Source organism: Micromys minutus, assembly GCF_963924665.1.
Source record: "Micromys minutus genome assembly, chromosome: 1".
Classification (NCBI taxonomy): domain Eukaryota; kingdom Metazoa; phylum Chordata; class Mammalia; order Rodentia; family Muridae; genus Micromys; species Micromys minutus.
In genome coordinates this window covers 96743475-96762618 of record NC_137969.1, presented here as the reverse complement: position 1 = coordinate 96762618, position 19144 = coordinate 96743475, and the positions used below count along the sequence as shown (strand labels likewise).

General features: G+C 48.9%; 1 protein-coding gene across 1 annotated transcript in view; it reads right to left on the bottom strand.

The window, feature by feature from the left end:
- The window catches only part of KLHL3 (kelch like family member 3), a 104503-nt gene that overhangs the window by 18661 nt on the left and 66698 nt on the right, over positions 1–19144 (bottom strand). Inside the window, exons 7-10 of the mRNA XM_080938491.1 lie at positions 14457–14573; positions 12382–12531; positions 910–1027; positions 347–544 (exon numbers count right to left, since the gene is read on the bottom strand). Coding sequence (XP_080794617.1) covers positions 347–544; positions 910–1027; positions 12382–12531; positions 14457–14573 — 583 coding nt within the window. The remainder of the gene's footprint in view (positions 1–346; positions 545–909; positions 1028–12381; positions 12532–14456; positions 14574–19144) is intronic.

Below are 19144 nucleotides of genomic sequence, written 5' to 3'. Positions count from 1 at the left end.
TTGGCCTGACCTTTGGGAGTGGATCCTTAGCCCTGGAGGTGACTTAAGATCTCGGTCTCTCTTCTTCTTCTTGCTTCCTAGCTAATGAGGAGAGCAGTTTCAGGCGGCCACAGTGCACCATGATGAAAAAAATCACCACAGGTCCACACAGGCTGTAACCTGCCCAACTGAGAGACACGGGATGACTTTTCTGTGTGACGATTACATCAGCGTTTCATGTCAGCGAAGGAGACCTCCCTAAATCTGCTGGGTTCATTCCTGGGTCGTTGCTACAAGGCACTACGAACTGACTGGGCAAAGCAAGGTAGCCCAGAGAAGAGAGTAGGGCAACATGCCCTGAACCTACCGGTACTGCCGTCAAAGCCTCCAACCGCGTAGAGAAGGTCATTGAGCACGGCCGCGCCCAGCGTGCTCCGGCGCTCCTGCATGCTCGCAATGGACGTCCACTGGTCCTTCGCACCGTCGTACACATCCACTGTCCGCACCCGCAGAGAGCCGTTAAACCCGCCCACGGCATACACATGGCCTGCCATGAACACCACTCCTGAGACACAGGAACACAAGGCATCAGCGTTGGGGACAGGGATGACTGCCCAACCTGACGGGTGACAAGGTGGGCATAGGACGGCCTCCTGGTGAGGCCACTGCCAGCTCGAGATACCTGAGAGTGACTACTGGACTCAGTTCCCCCCATTTGTCTCTCTAACCTCACCTGGCTTGAGCAAATTCTAGAATTGGCTTAAACTCATAAGTACCTAAGAACTGAACTCAAAACAAGCAGCCCCATGGTGCAGACAAGAAGGGGGCGGGGTCTGCAGAAATAAAGAGCAAGACTTCACAGCCAGTAAGGCCATCATGGAGCAGGGCTGTTGGGAACCCAGATGAGTCGGGGCTGGCCAGGGCTCATACCTGCTCTGCATCTTCTGGAGGGAAGCTCAGCTATCTGGTCCCAGCGGCCCTCCTCGAAATCATAGCACTCCACGCTGCGGATCGCCTTGGGTGCCTGGCCACCAACCACAATCATGACCTCAGGAGAAACAAGTGCACAGTAACTAACACGCAAGGGAATGGATGGCCAATCCGATCCGTGGTCCTTCCACATGCTGCCTGCCAGCTTGCAGAGTTATAGACAAGAAGAGGAAGCCTGGAATAGTGGGTATATGCTCAGTCCAAGGAGGGGCAAGACTAGAAGGTGTGGCCTTGTAGAAGTGGGTGTGGCCATGTGGGTGTGGCCATGTTGGAGTGGGTGTGGCCATGTGGCTGTGGGCTTAAGACCCTCATTCTAGCTGCCTGGAAGCCCGGCTTCTCCTAGCAGCCTTCAGATGAAGATGTAGAACTCTCAGTTCCTCCTGCACCATGCCTGCCTGGATGCTGCCATGTTCCTGCCTTGATGATAATGGACTGAACCTGTAAGCCAGCCCCAATTAAATGTTGTCCTTATAAGAGTTGCCTTTGTTCATGGTGTCTGTTTATAGGAGTAAAACAAACTAAGACAAAGCCCTAGTCACTTAAGGGGGGTAGTGTTACATATTCAAGAAAAGCCTTCAGGCCAAGTTCAGCACAAGTATAGGCACACACCTTCCAAACACCCCCACTCCAGATACTGTAATAAAAACAACTTCTATAAGCTCAGTACCCATATGGGGGGGGCACAATTTTTATACTAAGGCAAACATATTTGGGGTGGAAATCACAGATTTTTAGGTACATTTTTAGGATAATATTATGGCACATAAGTCTTTCTAAGTATCTGGGCTGCAGAGAGTACCTATCACCTATGGTAAAGAAAATAATTTTTAAACACTGTGATGGTTTTGGTAGCTATTAGAGTTACTTAACTAACAGTGCTCTGAAAAATGGTACATAAAGAGAGAGAGTGTGTGTGTATGTGTGTATGTCTATGTATGTATGTGTGTCTATGTGTGTGTGTCTGTGTATGAGTGTGTGTCTGTGTATATGTGTGCATGTGTCTGTCTGTCTGTCTGTCTGTGTGTTTCTCTCCTACAAGTAAGACTGTGGCTGACACAGCCAGACATGTGACTTGGGTTGTCACTTGCTTGTCACTGTGACTGACAGATGAGAAATGTAAAGTCCAGAAAGCACATGTAAACAGCCAGAGGTCAGTGAGCAAAGGGAGGCACAGCAGACAGGACCCAAGCCCACTGACACAGACGTGAGGCTGCCGTGGCTCCTCTTCCTGTTCTAGACAGAAACTGGGGTCCGTGTCAACACTGCACACTGTAGGCTGTGCTTCATTAGGGAGTCATTGGTGGCTTGTGACCAGAACACATCAAATTGAACAGCACAGAGAATACAGTCTGGGTGTTACTTTATGAAATTTTTTGTCCTGGTTAAACACACTTAAATGTATGTTTTGGATAGCAGTTCATGTGTCTTTCTTGCCGCTGGGTGTGGCCAAATCAGAGCAAAGCCATTTTTTCTGGCTATGTCAATGAACCGTCATACTTACTTGTGGCATCTGTGCCCTCAGAACTATCCTATATGCTATTAATAAATAAGAACCAAGGTGCCAAAGGTAACAAGAGTCTGCATATTTGGATAAACTTGGGCAAATTCAAACTGCCCCCATTGTTACCCCTTCCTAGCATTTCTCCTCAGGTTTCCCTCAATTCAGCAGGTCCAGAGCTTGACTGAGAATTGGGTCCTACCACACCCCCAGGAGATGCCAGGGCTGTGCGTCTGAATCAGATGAGAAGTATATTTTTGTTCCCTGGCCTGTGGGGATTTCTTCATGGTATGCCATTAACAATTTCTGCTGTGCTGAATCATCACACTGATTTCTACTTCCTCGCTACACATATCTCAGAGAGGAGGGTCGTCTATACCGTGTGCACTGGCAGGAACACGAATCTCAGGAAAAAAGCCCAAACTGGAAACCACTACAGAAGATCAACCAAGACACCAGACTCCCCCACTCACTGCCCATGTCACTGGCTCTTTAGAATTGGCCCACAGTGTCTGCGATCCAAATGTAGGTCACAACGTCTTCAGGGTCAGAGTCTCTCTTCTGACCTCTAATCTTTCCCAAAGCAAACCAAGGCATACAGGCCTGGCCTCGCCGCAGTGCTCCCAGACCACAGGCCTGGCCTCGCTGCAGTGCTCCCAGACCACAGGCCTGGCCTCGCTGCAGTGCTCCCAGACCGCAGGCCTGGCCTCGCTGCAGTGCTCCCAGACCGCAGGCCTGGCCTCGCTGCAGTGCTCCCAGACCGCAGGCCTGGCCTCGCTGCAGTGCTCCCAGACCGCAGGCCTGGCCTCGCTGCAGTGCTCCCAGACCGCAGGCCTGGCCTCGCTGCAGTGCTCCCAGACCGCAGGCCTGGCCTCGCTGCAGTCCTCCCAGACCGCAGGCCTGGCCTCGCTGCAGTGCTCCCAGACCGCAGGCCTGGCCTCGCTGCAGTGCTCCCAGACCGCAGGCCTGGCCTCGCTGCAGTGCTCCCAGACCGCAGGCCTGGCCTCGCTGCAGTGCTCCCAGACCGCAGGCCTGGCCTCGCTGCAGTGCTCCCAGACCGCAGGCCTGGCCTCGCTGCAGTCCTCCCAGACCGCAGGCCTGGCCTCGCTGCAGTGCTCCCAGACCGCAGGCCTGGCCTCGCTGCAGTGCTCCCAGACCGCAGGCCTGGCCTCGCTGCAGTGCTCCCAGACCGCAGACCTGGCCTCACTGCAGTCCTCCCAGACCACAGGCCTGGCCTCCTGCAGTGCTCCCAAGGCTGAGTCTTCATGTGCCTTTCCTGGAAGCCTCAGCTCAGAGCCCTTGGTCTGAGTCAGCAGAATCATTCTCAGAGAAAAGCCAGATTGTACATTTCCTCCCAGCACACCCTGCTGAAATGGCATCCATGGACATACCCACGGAGTGAGGGGTCGGGGACGTTAATGAACTTAGCTCCTTGGCAAACTTCAGAGAATCGGTCCAGCTCCCTCCTCTAGGCTTGTGTTATAGCAGCAGTTCTCAACCTATGGGTGGCGACCCCTTTGGTGGTCAAAGGACCCTTTCACAGGGGTCACCTGAGACCACTGGAAAACACGGAATTTTACTCTACAATTCAGAACAGTAGCAAAATTACAGTTATAAAGTAGCAACAAAAATAGTTTTATGGTGGAGGGGGGTCACCACAACAAGAGGAACTGTGCTAAAGGTTCACAGAGGGAAGGCTGAGGACCACTGCTCTAGAGGCTCCCAATGTGTCCACAAGCCTCTGTGAAACTTGGATTAAGTGTCTCACTGCCATTTGGGTTAGCCCCAAACTCTCAGACTCAAGGGATCCTCCTGCCTCAGCCTGGTGGTACTATACATGCCATCCCATTATGGCCAGCAATAATGAAGCGCCCCCTGTTGTGACCCTGGGTAAGGATAGGTATGCAGGGATCAGGAGGAACAGAGAGGCCGGTTCTGAGAACAATAAAGCTAGCTGACTGTCATGCAACCCTCGTAACAACCACAGTGTACTTGAGAGTCTGATCCCGGAATGATCATGAACACCTCCCAAGGAGAATGCTGCCAGGATGGAAGGGCAAACGGACGTTTGTTTGGGTGAGGCTGCTGCCCGGTTCTTAGAGTGGGAACTGCCAGCAGAGTAAGTTTTAACGCACACATTCGACACTCTTCCGCACCCACACTCTGCTTCTGGGAGAGCACTGTGAGAACAAACACACCGGAGCAGATGGTAAACACGTGTGGACCAAGACTCTAACCCTGGCCACTGGGGACATCCACTCACGTCAGAGGGACGGCCGGGGCTGTGCACACTTTCTTCATGGGGCAAGAGTAGGGTGTGTCCAAACTCTCTTCTGTGACAGGTGAGCTGGGCAGAAGGGAGGCCCAGCCAGTCGGTCCCTCGGGCCAGGGCAGGAAGCGAGTCTCTCTTACCCTGGTGCGTGGGGCCGCAGGGCTAACACCAAAAAAAACTCATCCGAAGGAAGTGTGTCCAGTAGAGTAGAAGACTGGGTCCACGAAGGCTCCTAAGCAACGGTGCCCCCTGGCAGGAGCTGACAGCAAGAATCAGAAACAATTGGGAGTAGTGGGCAGGGCACGCATCTAACAACCAGAAAGCATAAGGGAAAAGCCCAAAGAGAAAATAAGGGTTGGGACAATGAGTACTGGAGTCAGACACATCTTGACTCAGCCATGAGCCCATTGCTAGGCAGCTGTTGAGCACAGGCATTACTAGCCCACTGTTGAGCACAAACATTACTAGTCAGCTGCTGAGCACAGGCATTACTAGTCAGCTGCTGAGCACAGGCATTACTAGTCAGCTGCTGAGCACAGGCATTACTAGCCAGCTGTTGAGCACAGGCATTACTTGCCAGCTGCTGAGCACAGGCATTACTAGTCAGCTGCTGAGCACAGGCAAGACTTCCAACCTCCCTGGGCCTCACTTTCAGCACCTGCCTTGTCTGAAAACCAGGGCCTTTCTCATACAGTGTCTGTAGGCTGGCACGGTGCGATGCACTCGCTAAAAGGCTTGGCAAACTGCAAGCGGTATCATTAGGTAGGGACTGTGTGTCATTACTGATGCTGGAATGGTTTGCTAAAATAGACTATTGAGAATGTAGAAGAGAAAACATATGTGAGCCTTGGATGAGAGTGAGGAGTAAGAAGTCCAGGGGCCATGGTGAGGGTTGTCAGGGTCCCAGAGCATTTGGTGGAAATGAGACACAAGAGAGGCAGCGCCAATCAAGGGGCTTGGGTCAGGTGTGAGGTCATCCTGTCTACTTAGCCTCCAACAGTTTTATCTAAAAGCAGGACAGTCCTATTTGGGAGCAGGCTGCTATGCCCATCCTAGATGGCTTTCTGTATCATGTTTGAAGGGGTGGATTGAGGCGCCCACTGAGCGGGAAGCACAAGAAAGCATCATGCTCCACACATTTCCGAAGGTCTCGTTTGCTCCTCCTGGAACCTGATTCTTTTTTTTTTTTTTTTTCCTTGCTACCATCTGTAGAACTGAGCCATGTAGGCAGGCTCTGAGACTAAGAGACAGCCTCTGGTTGTCCATAGCAACCCAGCTTCAGGGAGAGTGCTGGGTGCCAAAGGTGTGGGAGCCAAGATGGTATTAGCTGTTCCTGCTGGCGTGTGTCAGGATGATCTGCCTGTCCCCAGCTCTGGAACACATTCCCGTGGCCCTCCGGAGCTATTTCAAGGAAGTCTGCCCGATTGTGTCAGGGATAGGACTCTGCTAACAGACGGTCACTGCTGAGAAATGTTGAGATGGTGCTAATCTCTCTCCCTTCCTCCATTTCTCCAAGTTCGGTGCATCCAAAAGCCTGTCTGGACTGAAATTGTGACAGCCCAAACCAGTCTGCCTTTGGAATCCCCCTTGGTTCCTCCATTAACCCACGGACCTCTGCTTCCTTACGTGGCCATCGGCAAATCCTCTTGCCATCTCAGACAGAAGTCCTAGAAGTCAGGACTCTGGGATCTCCCCACAAAGGACTGAGATAAAAGGCTGCTGGGGCATTTGGGGGCCATGCTACAGAACAGCTCAACTCTTGGGCTCCCCACCTTCAGTTTAAATCTCAGCCTAACCACCCTCTGGCTGTACTTCAAAGCCAGGCCAGACATCTGATCCTCCTACTCAGACATGGAATTAGTTCCCCGCCCTTTCTGCACGTGCTACCTTGGTGATTGCGTCTATCAAAGGAAATAGCAAAGGGGATGGGACGGAAGTCTGCCTTGAGTATGCCCCCTCGCTCTCATATGTCCCTCACTGGAGAAGCAAGCTACCTCACTCGAAAACCCACAGAGGAAAAACTTAAGTCTGCCAGCAGCCACATGAGTGAGGTTTTCCCAAGACAGGCCTTCAGGTGGCTGTCACCCTAACCACCAGCTTGGCTTTATAGGAAACCAGGGCTAGCACAATCCAGCTAAGCCACCCTGGGACGCCTGCCCTCAGAAACTTCAGGGCACTCCTATGTGTTGTGCTGGGCCAGCGAGGTTAGGGCAACTCGGAGTGTGGACACAGATGATACACAAGCCGTGGCAGGTGAGCAGCATCCTAAGAATCAATTCCCTGTCTTCAAAACAGGGCGACTGCGACTCTGAAAGCTCTCTGGGGGAGTGACTGTAGGGAGCTTAGCCAACTGCTAGGTAACTGAGATCCAGGACCATTGTCACTGTAGGGACTATCATCTCTTGTCCAGCCATAGACTAACTGGAAAGCCCTAGGTGGGTCCCTGAAATTGACTGCATCCCAAGGTACTCCACCAGCAGAGCCTCCTGACCCATGAAGAAAGCACGGGTTTAATGTTCAGCATAAAATGCTGAGAGGCTGCCTAGCAACTTCTCTGTGCGCAATATTCTGTATTATTGTGGATGCATCTGGTGGCAAGGACAGTAACCGAAGGAGAAGAAGCAAGATCACCCTGAGTTACCATCAGGGGGTGGGACCTGGTGCCCAGAGGTGAGCTCCTCAGACAGCCTGCTTTTACCTAAGCACTCATCTTGGTCACTAGCTCAGCATGTTCTGTATGTCCGATTCCCCTTCCTTCGCTTGCAGTCTATTGAAGTCTTTGAGTGTCTACAGCCTGCTCCGGTGCTGCGCAACTGTGGAAGGGCACAGAATTCCTAGGTGACGGCGTACAGCCACGTGCAGCCAAGAGCAGGTGGGGGAAGCTTTGTCTATTTAATCCAAGTGTCTTGTGGTCTCCCGGGAATGGTGGCTAGGTTTACCAGTGTTGGGTAGTTTGACGGGCTGAACTGAACATTTTATAAAGCAGGGCACATGTCCTTACCACACCCATGGAAAAACACACTCATGGGTGCTAAAGACAGCAGGAAACAGAGGTGGGCAGTCAGCCAGCACTGGTCATTCACAAGAACGCTGCTATCGGACCCCCTCCGCCGGGCCAGGACATAGGCTTTGTGCCAAGGACACCAGCAGATAATGCCTGCTGCAGTGTGGCATATAGCTTAGGGTGGGGGTGTACACTGCAGAAGAGAACCCTAATAGTTGTCAAAGCCTCAAGCTGGGGGTGCACGAATGCTCCTGAAACCACCACCCCTGTTCTTCCCAGACCAACCTTCCCTTCACCAAGTATCCCTCCCCACAATCACAGTTCCACACATGAGCAATAAACCAGTAAAGGTCAGAATTTAGGAAGAAACCGTCCTGGTATGAACGGTCAGCATCAATTTTCCTGTAAGTCAATGGTAGTGAGACTGGGTGAGGCCCTAGGAGCAACTCCTGGTGCTGCCCACAGAGAAAAAAACGTTGGTGATCATCTCAAAATTATTTTTTAAAAAAATCAATAAATCTAACAACAGGCAGTCAAAAGTCATACATGGACAAGATAAAATATTGCTGAGAGAAGTCACTGCGCGGAATAAACAGGAGCCGACTGTGGCAGACGGTCAGATCCCGCCTCCCCGCCTCCATTGTCCTAGAGATGGAGTCCGACCCCGGTGACACCTGCGGCTTTTCTTGTGGAAATAAAATGAGCAGACTCTAGAGTTAGCAAAACCACGCCCAAGAACAGAACTGAGGTGTCGGGAATACCCTGGACTTGAAGCCAATGAGCAAGGCAACAAAACGCTTGCATGAGGCGGACAGGTGGGCCAAGGCGCAGGGCAGAAGCCAGGGACAGACCAGGGTATGCACAGTAAATGACTTACAGCCAGGCAAGGACTGAAGACAGGAGGATCCTTCCCACGTGTGGTATGCTATAAACAGGCGTGCGTATACAGAATAAATCAAACAGTTATATGACCCTTACTTCATATAACATATTTTGAAAATCTTCTGAAAAATGATCCATAGACTTTAAGGCTACAAACTTACAGGGAAAAAAAGTATAAGTTAAATGAACCGGGGTTTTTTTGTTTTGTTTTGTTTTGTTTGTTTGTTTGTTTGTTTGTTTGTTTGTTTGATTTAAACTCCAAATAAATCACAACAGAAAAAAAAAAATTGGAGCCGTCAGGCTCAGGCATCTGCTCTCCCAAGCACAGGTACTTGGGAGGACAATATGGAAGCTCCTCAGAAAGTTAGAAATAGTTCTTTCTGACATATGATCCAGCGATCCTACTGCCATGTACATATCCCAAGTCCATGAAATCAGTATGTGAGAACACACCATCACACTGAGGGAGACTACAGCCTTGTCCATGATGGCTGAGCTACAGCCTCAGCCTGTGTCTATGGTGGCAGACGGAGAAGCCGCCACACAATGTGGTGGGGTTTTATTCATCCTGAAAAGGGAAGGAAATCTTGTCATTTGTAACACAGTTGAAGGGAGAGGGCACAGGGAAAATAACGCAGGCACAGGAAGACCGCTCTCGCCAGCGTGCAGACTCTAAACTAGGTAAACAGTAGTTACAGCAGGTGGTGAGGAAGGGAAGGCGCATAGGGAGTCATTCATTAAAAGATACACAGTTTGCGTTACAGGCAGAAAGGCTAATTCAAGAGCTCTGCTCCACATCATGTTGACCACAGTTGATAAAATGTCACACTGTTGGAAATCATTAAGAGTAAAATGTAAATGTTCTGGCAATGAAAAAAAAAAAAAAAAAAGTAGATGTGGTTAAACCACATGCTGGATTGCACTGTTTTTGCCTTTCCATAATGTATACATACTTGAGAATATTTTAAGTCATAGTATATATGACAAGCATATACAATTTTTCTTGTCAATTGAAGTGACTGGGTGTTGTTGTTGTTGTTGTTGTTGTTAAGATTTATTTATTTCATGTATGTGAGTATACTGTTGCCATCTTCAGACACACCAGAAGAGGGCATCAGATCCCATTACAGATGGTTGTGAGCCACCATGTGGTTGCTGAGAATTGAACTCAGGACCTCTGGAAGAACAGCCAGTGCTCTAACCACTGAGCCATCTCTCCAGCCCTGAAGTGACTGATTTTTATCAACTCTGCTCTTCCAAAGATACTGAGAAGACCAAAAGATAAGCAGGAGCTGGGTGGCAATTTCATCAACAGCTGAGAAGGAAAACTGCAGATTGAAAAACCGTGCACACACAGAAAAGGCCCTTTAAAACTGCTGGTAAAACACGCAGAGACAAAGGGCAGAAACAGAGCATCTCACCCTAAAGAAATACAAATAACAACATGAAACCAAGATCAAGATCACTGGAGACTAAAGAGACACAAATGAAGACATGACATTTAACAAAGTACTTGACACAGATACACTCGCACTACAAAAATGAAATTATTCCAGGAATTATCAACTGAGGATCCGTGAAACACCCGTGGTAAAGACATCCGGCAAAGCGCCATGGACCCCTCACAGTGTCAGTGCTGACTTGGTCTGTACCCACCATTTGTAGCATTGGGTTTAGTGGGGGCAGAGAGACATGGTTCAGTCTTCACAGAAGATCCCACACACAGGAAAAGGCATGTCTTCAGTTATTCCAGAATAAATGTGCAGAGACACTGCTGAAAAGGAAACTCACCGAGGCAGCAGTAGACACTGGAAGGGCTCCCGGTGACTGTTATTTTATTTCTAAATTGCAGTGTTTTTTATTTTAAATATATTTCTACAATTAGAGAGATATAAACTTCTTCACTTTAAAATGAAGGGCAGAAATGGACCAGCAATCAGGCTGGAGAGATGGCTTAGGGGTTAAGATTGCTCTTCCAGAGGTCCTGAGTTCAAATCTCAGGAACCACATGGTGGCTCACAACCATCTGTAATGAGATCTGATGCCCTCTTCTGGTGTGTCTGAAAACATCTACAGTGTACTCACATACATAAAATAAATAAATCTTAAAAAAAAAAAAAAAAGAAAAGAATGGGTCAGCAACATGGCTCAGTGCATAAAGGAAGTTGCCCACCAAGTTTTAACAACTGGAGTTCAGTCCCGGGGTACCACATCATGGAAGAAGAGAACAGACTCCCACAGTGGTTCGCATACACACACACACACACACACACAGAGAGAGAGAGAGAGAGAGAGAGAGAGAGAGAGAGAGAGAGAAAGAGAGACAGAGACAGAGAGAAAAGTAATAAGGTTTCGTTTTTTTTAAGTTTCATCTGCATTAAGATTCAGCAAAACAAAACACATTGAGGCAAAAGGCCAGAGAGAACCAGTCTCTCCGCCTGCTCTTACACCTTCCCCTAAGTGGATGTGCTGGCAAGAACAGCCATCAAGTGCACGCTCTGGTTTGCCCAGGATTAGGTGGGATTCAGAGACAGGTTCCAACAGGTTCCCACTGGTGCGGGCATGGCTGTGCTGCCACTTGGGCAAGTCTCTGAACCGTGAGCCTCGGTTTCCCTTGTAGAACTCAGGCTCGTAAGCACCAGTGTTTGGGGCTGTGGATTTTAAGTAGTTTATGCCAACCTGCCACATCTGGCATCATGTGAGAGGCGGGAACCTCAATGGAGAAGATGCCCCCATAAGATGGGGCTGCACACAAGCTTGTAGAGCATTTCCTTAATGAGTGATTGGTGGGGGAGGACTCAGTTCAGCCTGCGTGGGGCCATCCCTGGACTGGTGGTCCTTGGTTCTATAGGAAAGCCTGCTGAGCTCCTCCCTGAAAAGAAAGCCATTAAGCAGCATCCCTCCCTGGCCTCTGCATCAGCTCCTGCTCCAGGCTCCTCCCCCCATGTTGTAGCTGGCCATGGCGTTTCAGCCTAGCAACCTTAACTAAGACAGCACCATCCCCTCAGCTAGGTGTTTGACATGTGACAAGAACTTCGTAAAGACCAAGCTGCTTTGCCCTCCCTGAAACATCGGTGGCCCAGAGCTAACTGCACCCTAAGCACTTTCAAGGTAACACCCTGCTGGGTCGTCAATGGGCTCATTCCTGCCTCCCTTCCCTGATGGGTTAACTGAGACCCTTCCCCAGCCCCACCCTCACTCACTCACCCTGCCCACATCCATGTTAATATGGGGGGGTTACTGCAGAGCCTGAGGACTCTAGGGACCACCAGTGAGGGACATGAAGGCCAGAGGGAGACAAAGCACCAGCACCTGCTGACTACGCTGAACTGTGGGGTCTCCTAGCATCTTCCTTTACTTCCCTCTCCACAGTCTGTCAGATACCTGAGGCCTGACGTCGGCTCCATCAGTCCCAGCATCCTTCACATCCTTCCCAGACTGGGGATATCCTGACTCCTACAATCCAGCATGCCCATACCTCTGCCCCTCTTGGAACAGCAGTGTGGCATGAAACAGAATGGGAAGAGGAGGGGGCAGGTACCACCTATGGAAGCTCCCTGGCACCGCTGTGGCTACCCTGAGACTCTAAGCCAAACAAGGCCCTGGCACACAGCAGCGCTAAAAAATTCAAGGGGAGCCAACAGACACCACCTCCTGGGTCATAAATGCAACCGGAAGCCAGAACAAACAGGCTAGAGTGGAAGCCACTTTCCCTGACCAGTCCTGAGCCATGCTACAGGCTAGGCTAGGCCTTACCTTGGGCAGGCTGACTGGGGTCCGGGGCTTGGTCCTGGGGTTCTTGATCAAGAGCCTCTGGTCAAGGGGCAGAAGGTGGTACTTCATGGCTTCGATGAGGAAGTCCTTACAGGTGTTATTGTTCTTGATCAAAGCTTCCTCCTCGACTGTCTGGGGGTAATAGTGCACAGGTGAGCCTCCCGCAGAGTGGGACTACAATTCCCTAGGCTCTCCCCAGGTTGGGGCCTTCCCAACACGCACTCATCCCTTTCCCTCTTCTGGCCTCCCACCAAACGCACACAGTACACAGACACGGGGGGGGGGGGCAGAGAAAAAACTGTAACAAGAATGATCAACGTTATAAAGTTAACGCTGTGTGTTATATGACAGAATGCCGCGGTATGCATTTAGATGCTGTTTTGCAATGCCCGTTAAGAGCTGGGTAACTTAGCAACTCTCAAGTCTGAAGGCTGCTAGTGTGGAGGGAGGAGCCAACCAGAGTTCCTCCTCCGGCTCCTACACCACCATCGGGTTAAACTACTTTAAGTTTCAAGGTCAAATAAACGTTAACAAAGCATCCCTTCCTAGAAGAGTTCACCTCATGAGGCCTAATAGAAGCCTGTTTTAAAGGAGGGTTCATATAACCTTTCTCTGGCCATTGCCTCTCAACATCTTCCCATTACCAAACCTGAATTTCCTGTGATAACCAGAATAAGCCCTTGTCTTTGGTAAGTTTCAGTCGTTAGGGTCTCGGAAGTGGCCTGATCTTTCTTTGGAACCCAGTTCCTTGGGTGCCCACCCTCACTGTGAGACAGTCCCTGCTGGAGGCCATTTATTTCCATGGGACAGAGTGGAGTTGACTATAATGTTGGTAACTCAGGCAGGTCAGGGAAGGTGACATGTGGCCACCAGGTGGCAGTACTGAGGGAGCTTCCAGCACAAGCCTAAGCACCCATGAAGGGGTCTCACGAGGAGACACAGAGAAAGAGAGAGAGAGCATCTCACTGACCCCCTGGGGCCAGTGAACAGGGACATATACATAGGACTTTACAAGTACTCATGGAATAAATGTCACCTGTAGCCCCAGAGAGTAAAACAGCACCTAGTACCCCTTGGACACTATCACAGGCCGTTCTTCATGGATTCTCTCTTCTTGTTCCCACACTGCCTTATTGGGGCTGGTGTTACTTTGACCAGAGAGAGACTGAGGTTCTAGGGTCAGGTGGTGCTGCTGAGCCTCCTCTCACCCTGGCATCTGAACGCTCCTCGGGAACAGCCAAGGGCCGGCCAACTTGCCCGGGCATTCCGTTAAAGTCACACATCTGAAGGTTTGTGAGGACACCTGACACCATGTACTGCACAAAATGAACTGTCCCGTGTGTAAAAAAGACAGACGGTACGGGAGTGTGTGCTTCGGGGCCATGTGAGTGTGGACCTCGACCTGGACCCCCTCACACAGATTAGGGGCTACAGAACAACCCCAATCTCCAAGCCTCAAGGTCCCAAATTGAAAAGAAAAAGATGGGCGATATCGAGAGACCCACAATTATTGCCTCAAAGGGCCATCGTCATAAGGATTAAATGTGAAAACCCAAGTGCACCCAGAATTTTTAATTCTTCTTTCTTCTCTGGAAGAGAATAGAACACACACTGGATGCACCTATGAAGAGTTGTTTTTCACACTCCTGACCTGGACTCCTGGTTGCCTGAGATCACAGCAGAGAGGGGACACGGGAATATTATGGAAATGACTCTTCCCAGGGAAAACCAACCCAATCTGAGGGTCTGTTCTGTTGGGCTCTGTGCCTGCCCCAGATGCTTAGAATTCCTGGATCCTTCCAACAGCTTGTGGTAGAACTGCTGCAGCATCCAAGACGTCAGGGGCACCGGGAGACAGTGAGGTGACTCGGTGGTGTTGGACAGACTGAAAGCTCACATCTCCTGCTCTGATCTGTGCTTTCACATTCCCTGTTTGTCCTTCACTCCCGGTCCAAGGAGTCCATGCCCTCCATCCCCACAGAGACTCTCGAAACACCTCAGCCTCACCGTACAGCTCCCTCTGTGCTCCCCAGCTGGGTGTCCTCGCCAACACTGACCTGGACCAGGTAATCCCTCGGTAAGAGAGGGAGCCGAACATGCTCCATCAGCTTTGCCATGTGATCCAACCGAGTCTCCTTCTCATAATTGATCCATGAAATCACAGCTTCGAACACCTAAGGAGGAGGAAAAAAAAAAAAAAAAGAACACTTGCAAACAATGACTTCAACTCAGAAACCGGGGAAAAAAGAGAAGCTGCCGGCCAGCCATGCGGGCATCTAATCTGAGACTTGATATTCGGGATGAGACAAAAGTAGGAAAGCCTCGGGCACCAGGTGGTCGGGCACCAGGTGGCCTGTTAGAGAACACATGTAGAATGATAAGCCTGCTGTCCAAGATGTGCAGGCATCACGGCTCAAACTAAGTATGTTCCGACAGTCATTTAAGGGTGGAAACACGGAGTGCTGGCTGTATACTAGGTATGAAAAGTGTTCAAAAGGACCGGGAGCCCTGGGGCACGGCTCCCTCCGTCATTTATGCCCCAGGTAATGTAGGAGGGCGACAGGGTTGCCCTGGACACCGAATGCCAAGGGGCAAAGAAATTGAAAAAGCTGGGGAACCCGGACCCAAAAGGAGAGGCTGTGGTTTCCTTTCCAGAGAATTCAGTCCAGATTCAAATTCCACCTGACTGTGCATACAGACTGGCAAAGTCCAGACCTAACAGGGCGGAGCCAACCAAAATGGGTAAATATACCTTCAGGAGAGAAATGGAAATGTGAAAAGTCTTTCGTTTAAAAAAAAAAAACCTTCTGTCAAGGAAGCTTGCCAAAACACTCTCATGAGTGGGCAATGACATGTGTCCAAGGTGTCAGCTGTAGCGCTACCGTGGTAGGAGTCCAAGGAAAAAATGGCCTTTGCTGTTAAAGAGAATAAAGTCTGGGCCACAGAGATGGCTCAGAAGTTAAAAGCACTTGTTCTTGCAAAGGACCCACAGGGCGGTTCACAACCGTCCTTAACTCTAGTTCCAGGGGATCTAATACCCTCTTTAAGATTAAAAGTTGTAAGCTTAATGTATTTCACTGTTTTTGCAAACTCTACCTCTAAGTCAAACAGTCTTGCTTTTCAAAATACAGTAATGGATCCCAGTGTAGTAAATAAAATTAGATCCTGGAGCCCACGGTCACCTCGGGAAGTACAGAAAAGGCTCCTTCTTCGTAAGAAACCGCTGGCCTGCTAGTAAATCTAAGACAATGCCAGAATGGAGAAAGCTGTTTTTCCAAGCAGCACCATGATGACTGGATCAATGAGACTTGTCAGCGGATGTGAACATCAAAGGTTGTCTAGGAACAAGAATTCTATTCTTGGGGCTGGACAGATGGCTCAGTGGTCAAGAGCACTGGCTGTTCTTCCACAGGTCCTGAGTTCAAATCCCAGCATCCACATGGTGACTCACAACCATCTCTAATGGGATCAGATGTCCTCTTCTGGTGTGTCTGAAGACACTACTGTGCTCATACACATTAAATAAATAAATCTTTCAGATGGCATTCCTTACAGAGCAGGTGGCACACTCTCTGAGAGATACAACCTTAGACAAGGGATCAAGGTTATAAAATTTGGTACCTGTAACAAGTCAAATTTATTTATTTGCTTGTTTGTTTTGCTTTGGTTTTGCTTTTTTAGAAAGGGTCTCTCTGTGTAGACCTGGCTCTGTCCTGCATAGACCAAGCTAGCCTTGAACTACAGAGATCCTTCTACCTCTGCCTCCAGAGTGCTGGGAGTCAAGTTTTCGGGTCTCAGGGTGCCCTTCCAAACCTCAAACCCAGCTGCGGTGCTTCTGTTCCCCATTAGTCTCAACACCTCTCAAGTGTCTACTAACCTGGCTTGGCAAAGTATAGCACACAGGCCAAATCCAGCCTTAGCCTGTTTTATAAATAAAAACTCACTGGAAGGTGCCACGGCCAATCAGAGTCTCCAGAGTACTCCTTGCCCAGCAGCAGAGACGAGAATCCTACAGCACAATGCCCGAAATACTCAATATCTGCCTATTACAGGAAAAATTACCAACTCCGTACTCTGTAAAACCTAAGCAGAGATCCCAGGGCTTCAGCCTAGGGACCCGGTGAGACTTACAATGTTACAATGTTTCCATGGGTTCGCTTGGCTGCTTACACTTGTTTGCTCTCAAAGAAACAGGGTCATTCCCTCACTGACTTAAAGCTGCTGAACCAGTTTCTTGGATGCTCTATGTGCAGATGCGTTGAGGCAAACAATCCTTAAGTGTAAGCAAAAGCCCTGGCCAGAAAACACTGGCTAACTCCCCACCCCACCCCACCCTAGTTCCACAGGCAGCCAAGCCAGGCTGGACCTGAGTACCTTAAGTAAAGGGGGGTCTGGGGAGTGGAAACTGATGTTAGCTTTCCAAATGTATCTTGAAGACCAAGAAGGGGGATTCAAGATCCATAGGCAAGATTGTAACTTGGTGAAGTGATCCTCACAACAGACACTGGAAGAGAAGCCAATTGAACAATATCAGAGGGAAAAAATGAGGTTCCTGTCCATAGATCTGATTTGCTAATCGGGATTGGAGGATTTTGATCGGTAACATTTTGCTGCATAACCTCATTTATGCATGCAAACCTTCCAAAGGAGGTGAAAGGATTCATTTTAGAGACGAACAAATGGCCTTGGAGAGAGTGACAGGTTCGCAGATGCCAGCACTTTACCAGGGAGTGGAAACTGCAGATGCAAACTCACTCCAACCCCCAAACCCCAAGTCCGAGTGCTGTGCACTAATGCATCTCGGTCCTGAGTGGCTGAACCCCTGAACCAGCTGCAGAGCTGGGAGCCAAGTCCGCAAGCCTGTAGTGCTCCACACGGTCCCGGTCCCAGGACATCATCCCGTGGGAAGGGGAGGGCCGAGCGCATTTGCTGTGTCTGCTGCCATGCTTCTAAATTGAGAGCTTTGAGTGCAAGAATGGTCATGTTTTGTTTCTTTTCTTACATTTTAATTAGAATATATTTACATCATTTTTCCTCTTCTCATTTCTCCCTCCAACCCTTTCCATATCCCCCTCCTCCCTCTCAAATTTCTATCCCCTTTTTGTTAATATATATGTGCATATATATATGTATATATACATTAACACATATGTGTTATGTAATACACACACACACACACAATCTACTACATCTATTTACTTGTATGTCTATGATTTCAGGGATGACCACTTGCTTTTGGATAACCTATTAAGGAGCTCATCCCTGGTGGAAACTAATTTGTTCACTCTTAATAAACCATCTTTAAAGACTTTTTAAAGCAATAGGTGATTTTTTTTTCTTAAGGGAGTTGACCTGAAGCATGGCAGAGAATGTAGCAGAATCCCTGGGCATCCTACAGAGCTACCTGGCAACCTGCCACAAGGTAGAGAGCATAAGCAAACAGTGTGGGGATTTGTTTTTCATGCCTTTGAAAAGTTTGTGTCTGGGCTGGAGAGATGGCTCAGTGGTTAGAGCACTGACTGCTCTTCCAGAGGTACTGAGTTCAATTCCCAGCAACCACATGGTGGCTCACAACTATCTGTAATGGGATCTGATGCCCTCTTCTGGTGTGTTTGAAGACAACTATAGTGAACTCATATAAATGAAATAAATAAATCTTTGAAAAAAAACCGAAAAGTTCACGTCTACTAGATAGTGAACTCTAGTCTCCTCTGTTGGTAGTCAGTGTGGGTGTGTGCTGTGTGTAGCTCCAGGAATGGGCCATGCTACCAGCTCCCACCCAGATTCCCTTGAATCCACAGATAAGAAACACAGACATACATGTTGCTCAGTTGGTGTGGGAGGTCATCTAGGCCACGCTGCTCCCTCAAGTGTCTTCCTTTCTTTTCTTCACACTATTCTGACACAATGTCATTGTGTAGCCCTTTAAAAAGTCATTTTGCCCTACCAGTATTCTCAAGATTAATTTTCATGTAGACTGGGTAAGTTTGTCCTAACATTACCATGCCATTTAAACATTATAAAATGATTTGAAATAGGTTCCTAATGTTTTCTGAAAGCCTGTTTATTTTGTACTTTTAATTAAAAGTCCTCTTCTTGTCATTGAATTTGCTCTAGCATTCATCTTTTTTTTTTTACAATAAATTTAAAATGCTCTAAAAATAAAGGGCCACCTCTGGTTGGGTTTCAGATAGACCTGGCTAAGGCTCTTCCTCCCACTTTGGTTTTCTCTGTATTTGATTTTTGCTTTAATTACTGAGATACACTACATTTATATCTGCTGGTTTAAATTCTGTCATATTTCATTTCTAGCCTTTTGGAGTAGCAGATTATTTGCTATCTTCATTGAAGCACAGATAATTTAGATTATATTAAGAATTACATTAAGAATAATTCTGTAATTGGCTTTTTTGTGTGGCCCATTTCTTGTCCAGATACATTGAGGCCAACCACAGCCTTTTTTTTTCCAACCTTAAGGAAGCACACCAAATGTAGGATACAGCCCACAACCAAGGCTCAGGGTCATATGGGCTTGAGAACCGCAGCACCCCACTGCCAAATCTCCATCAGAGATGCAGTTTGGTGACTAAGCTCCCAGGAACCTGCAGAACCAAGCTCTGCTTCCCAGCCTTGCCCAAGCACAGTGGTTCTCAATGAGTGGGTCTCGACCCCCTCAGGGGTCACAGATCAGATATCCCGTATATCAGATATTTACATCACAAACTGAACTGGCTGGCTTTGTGTG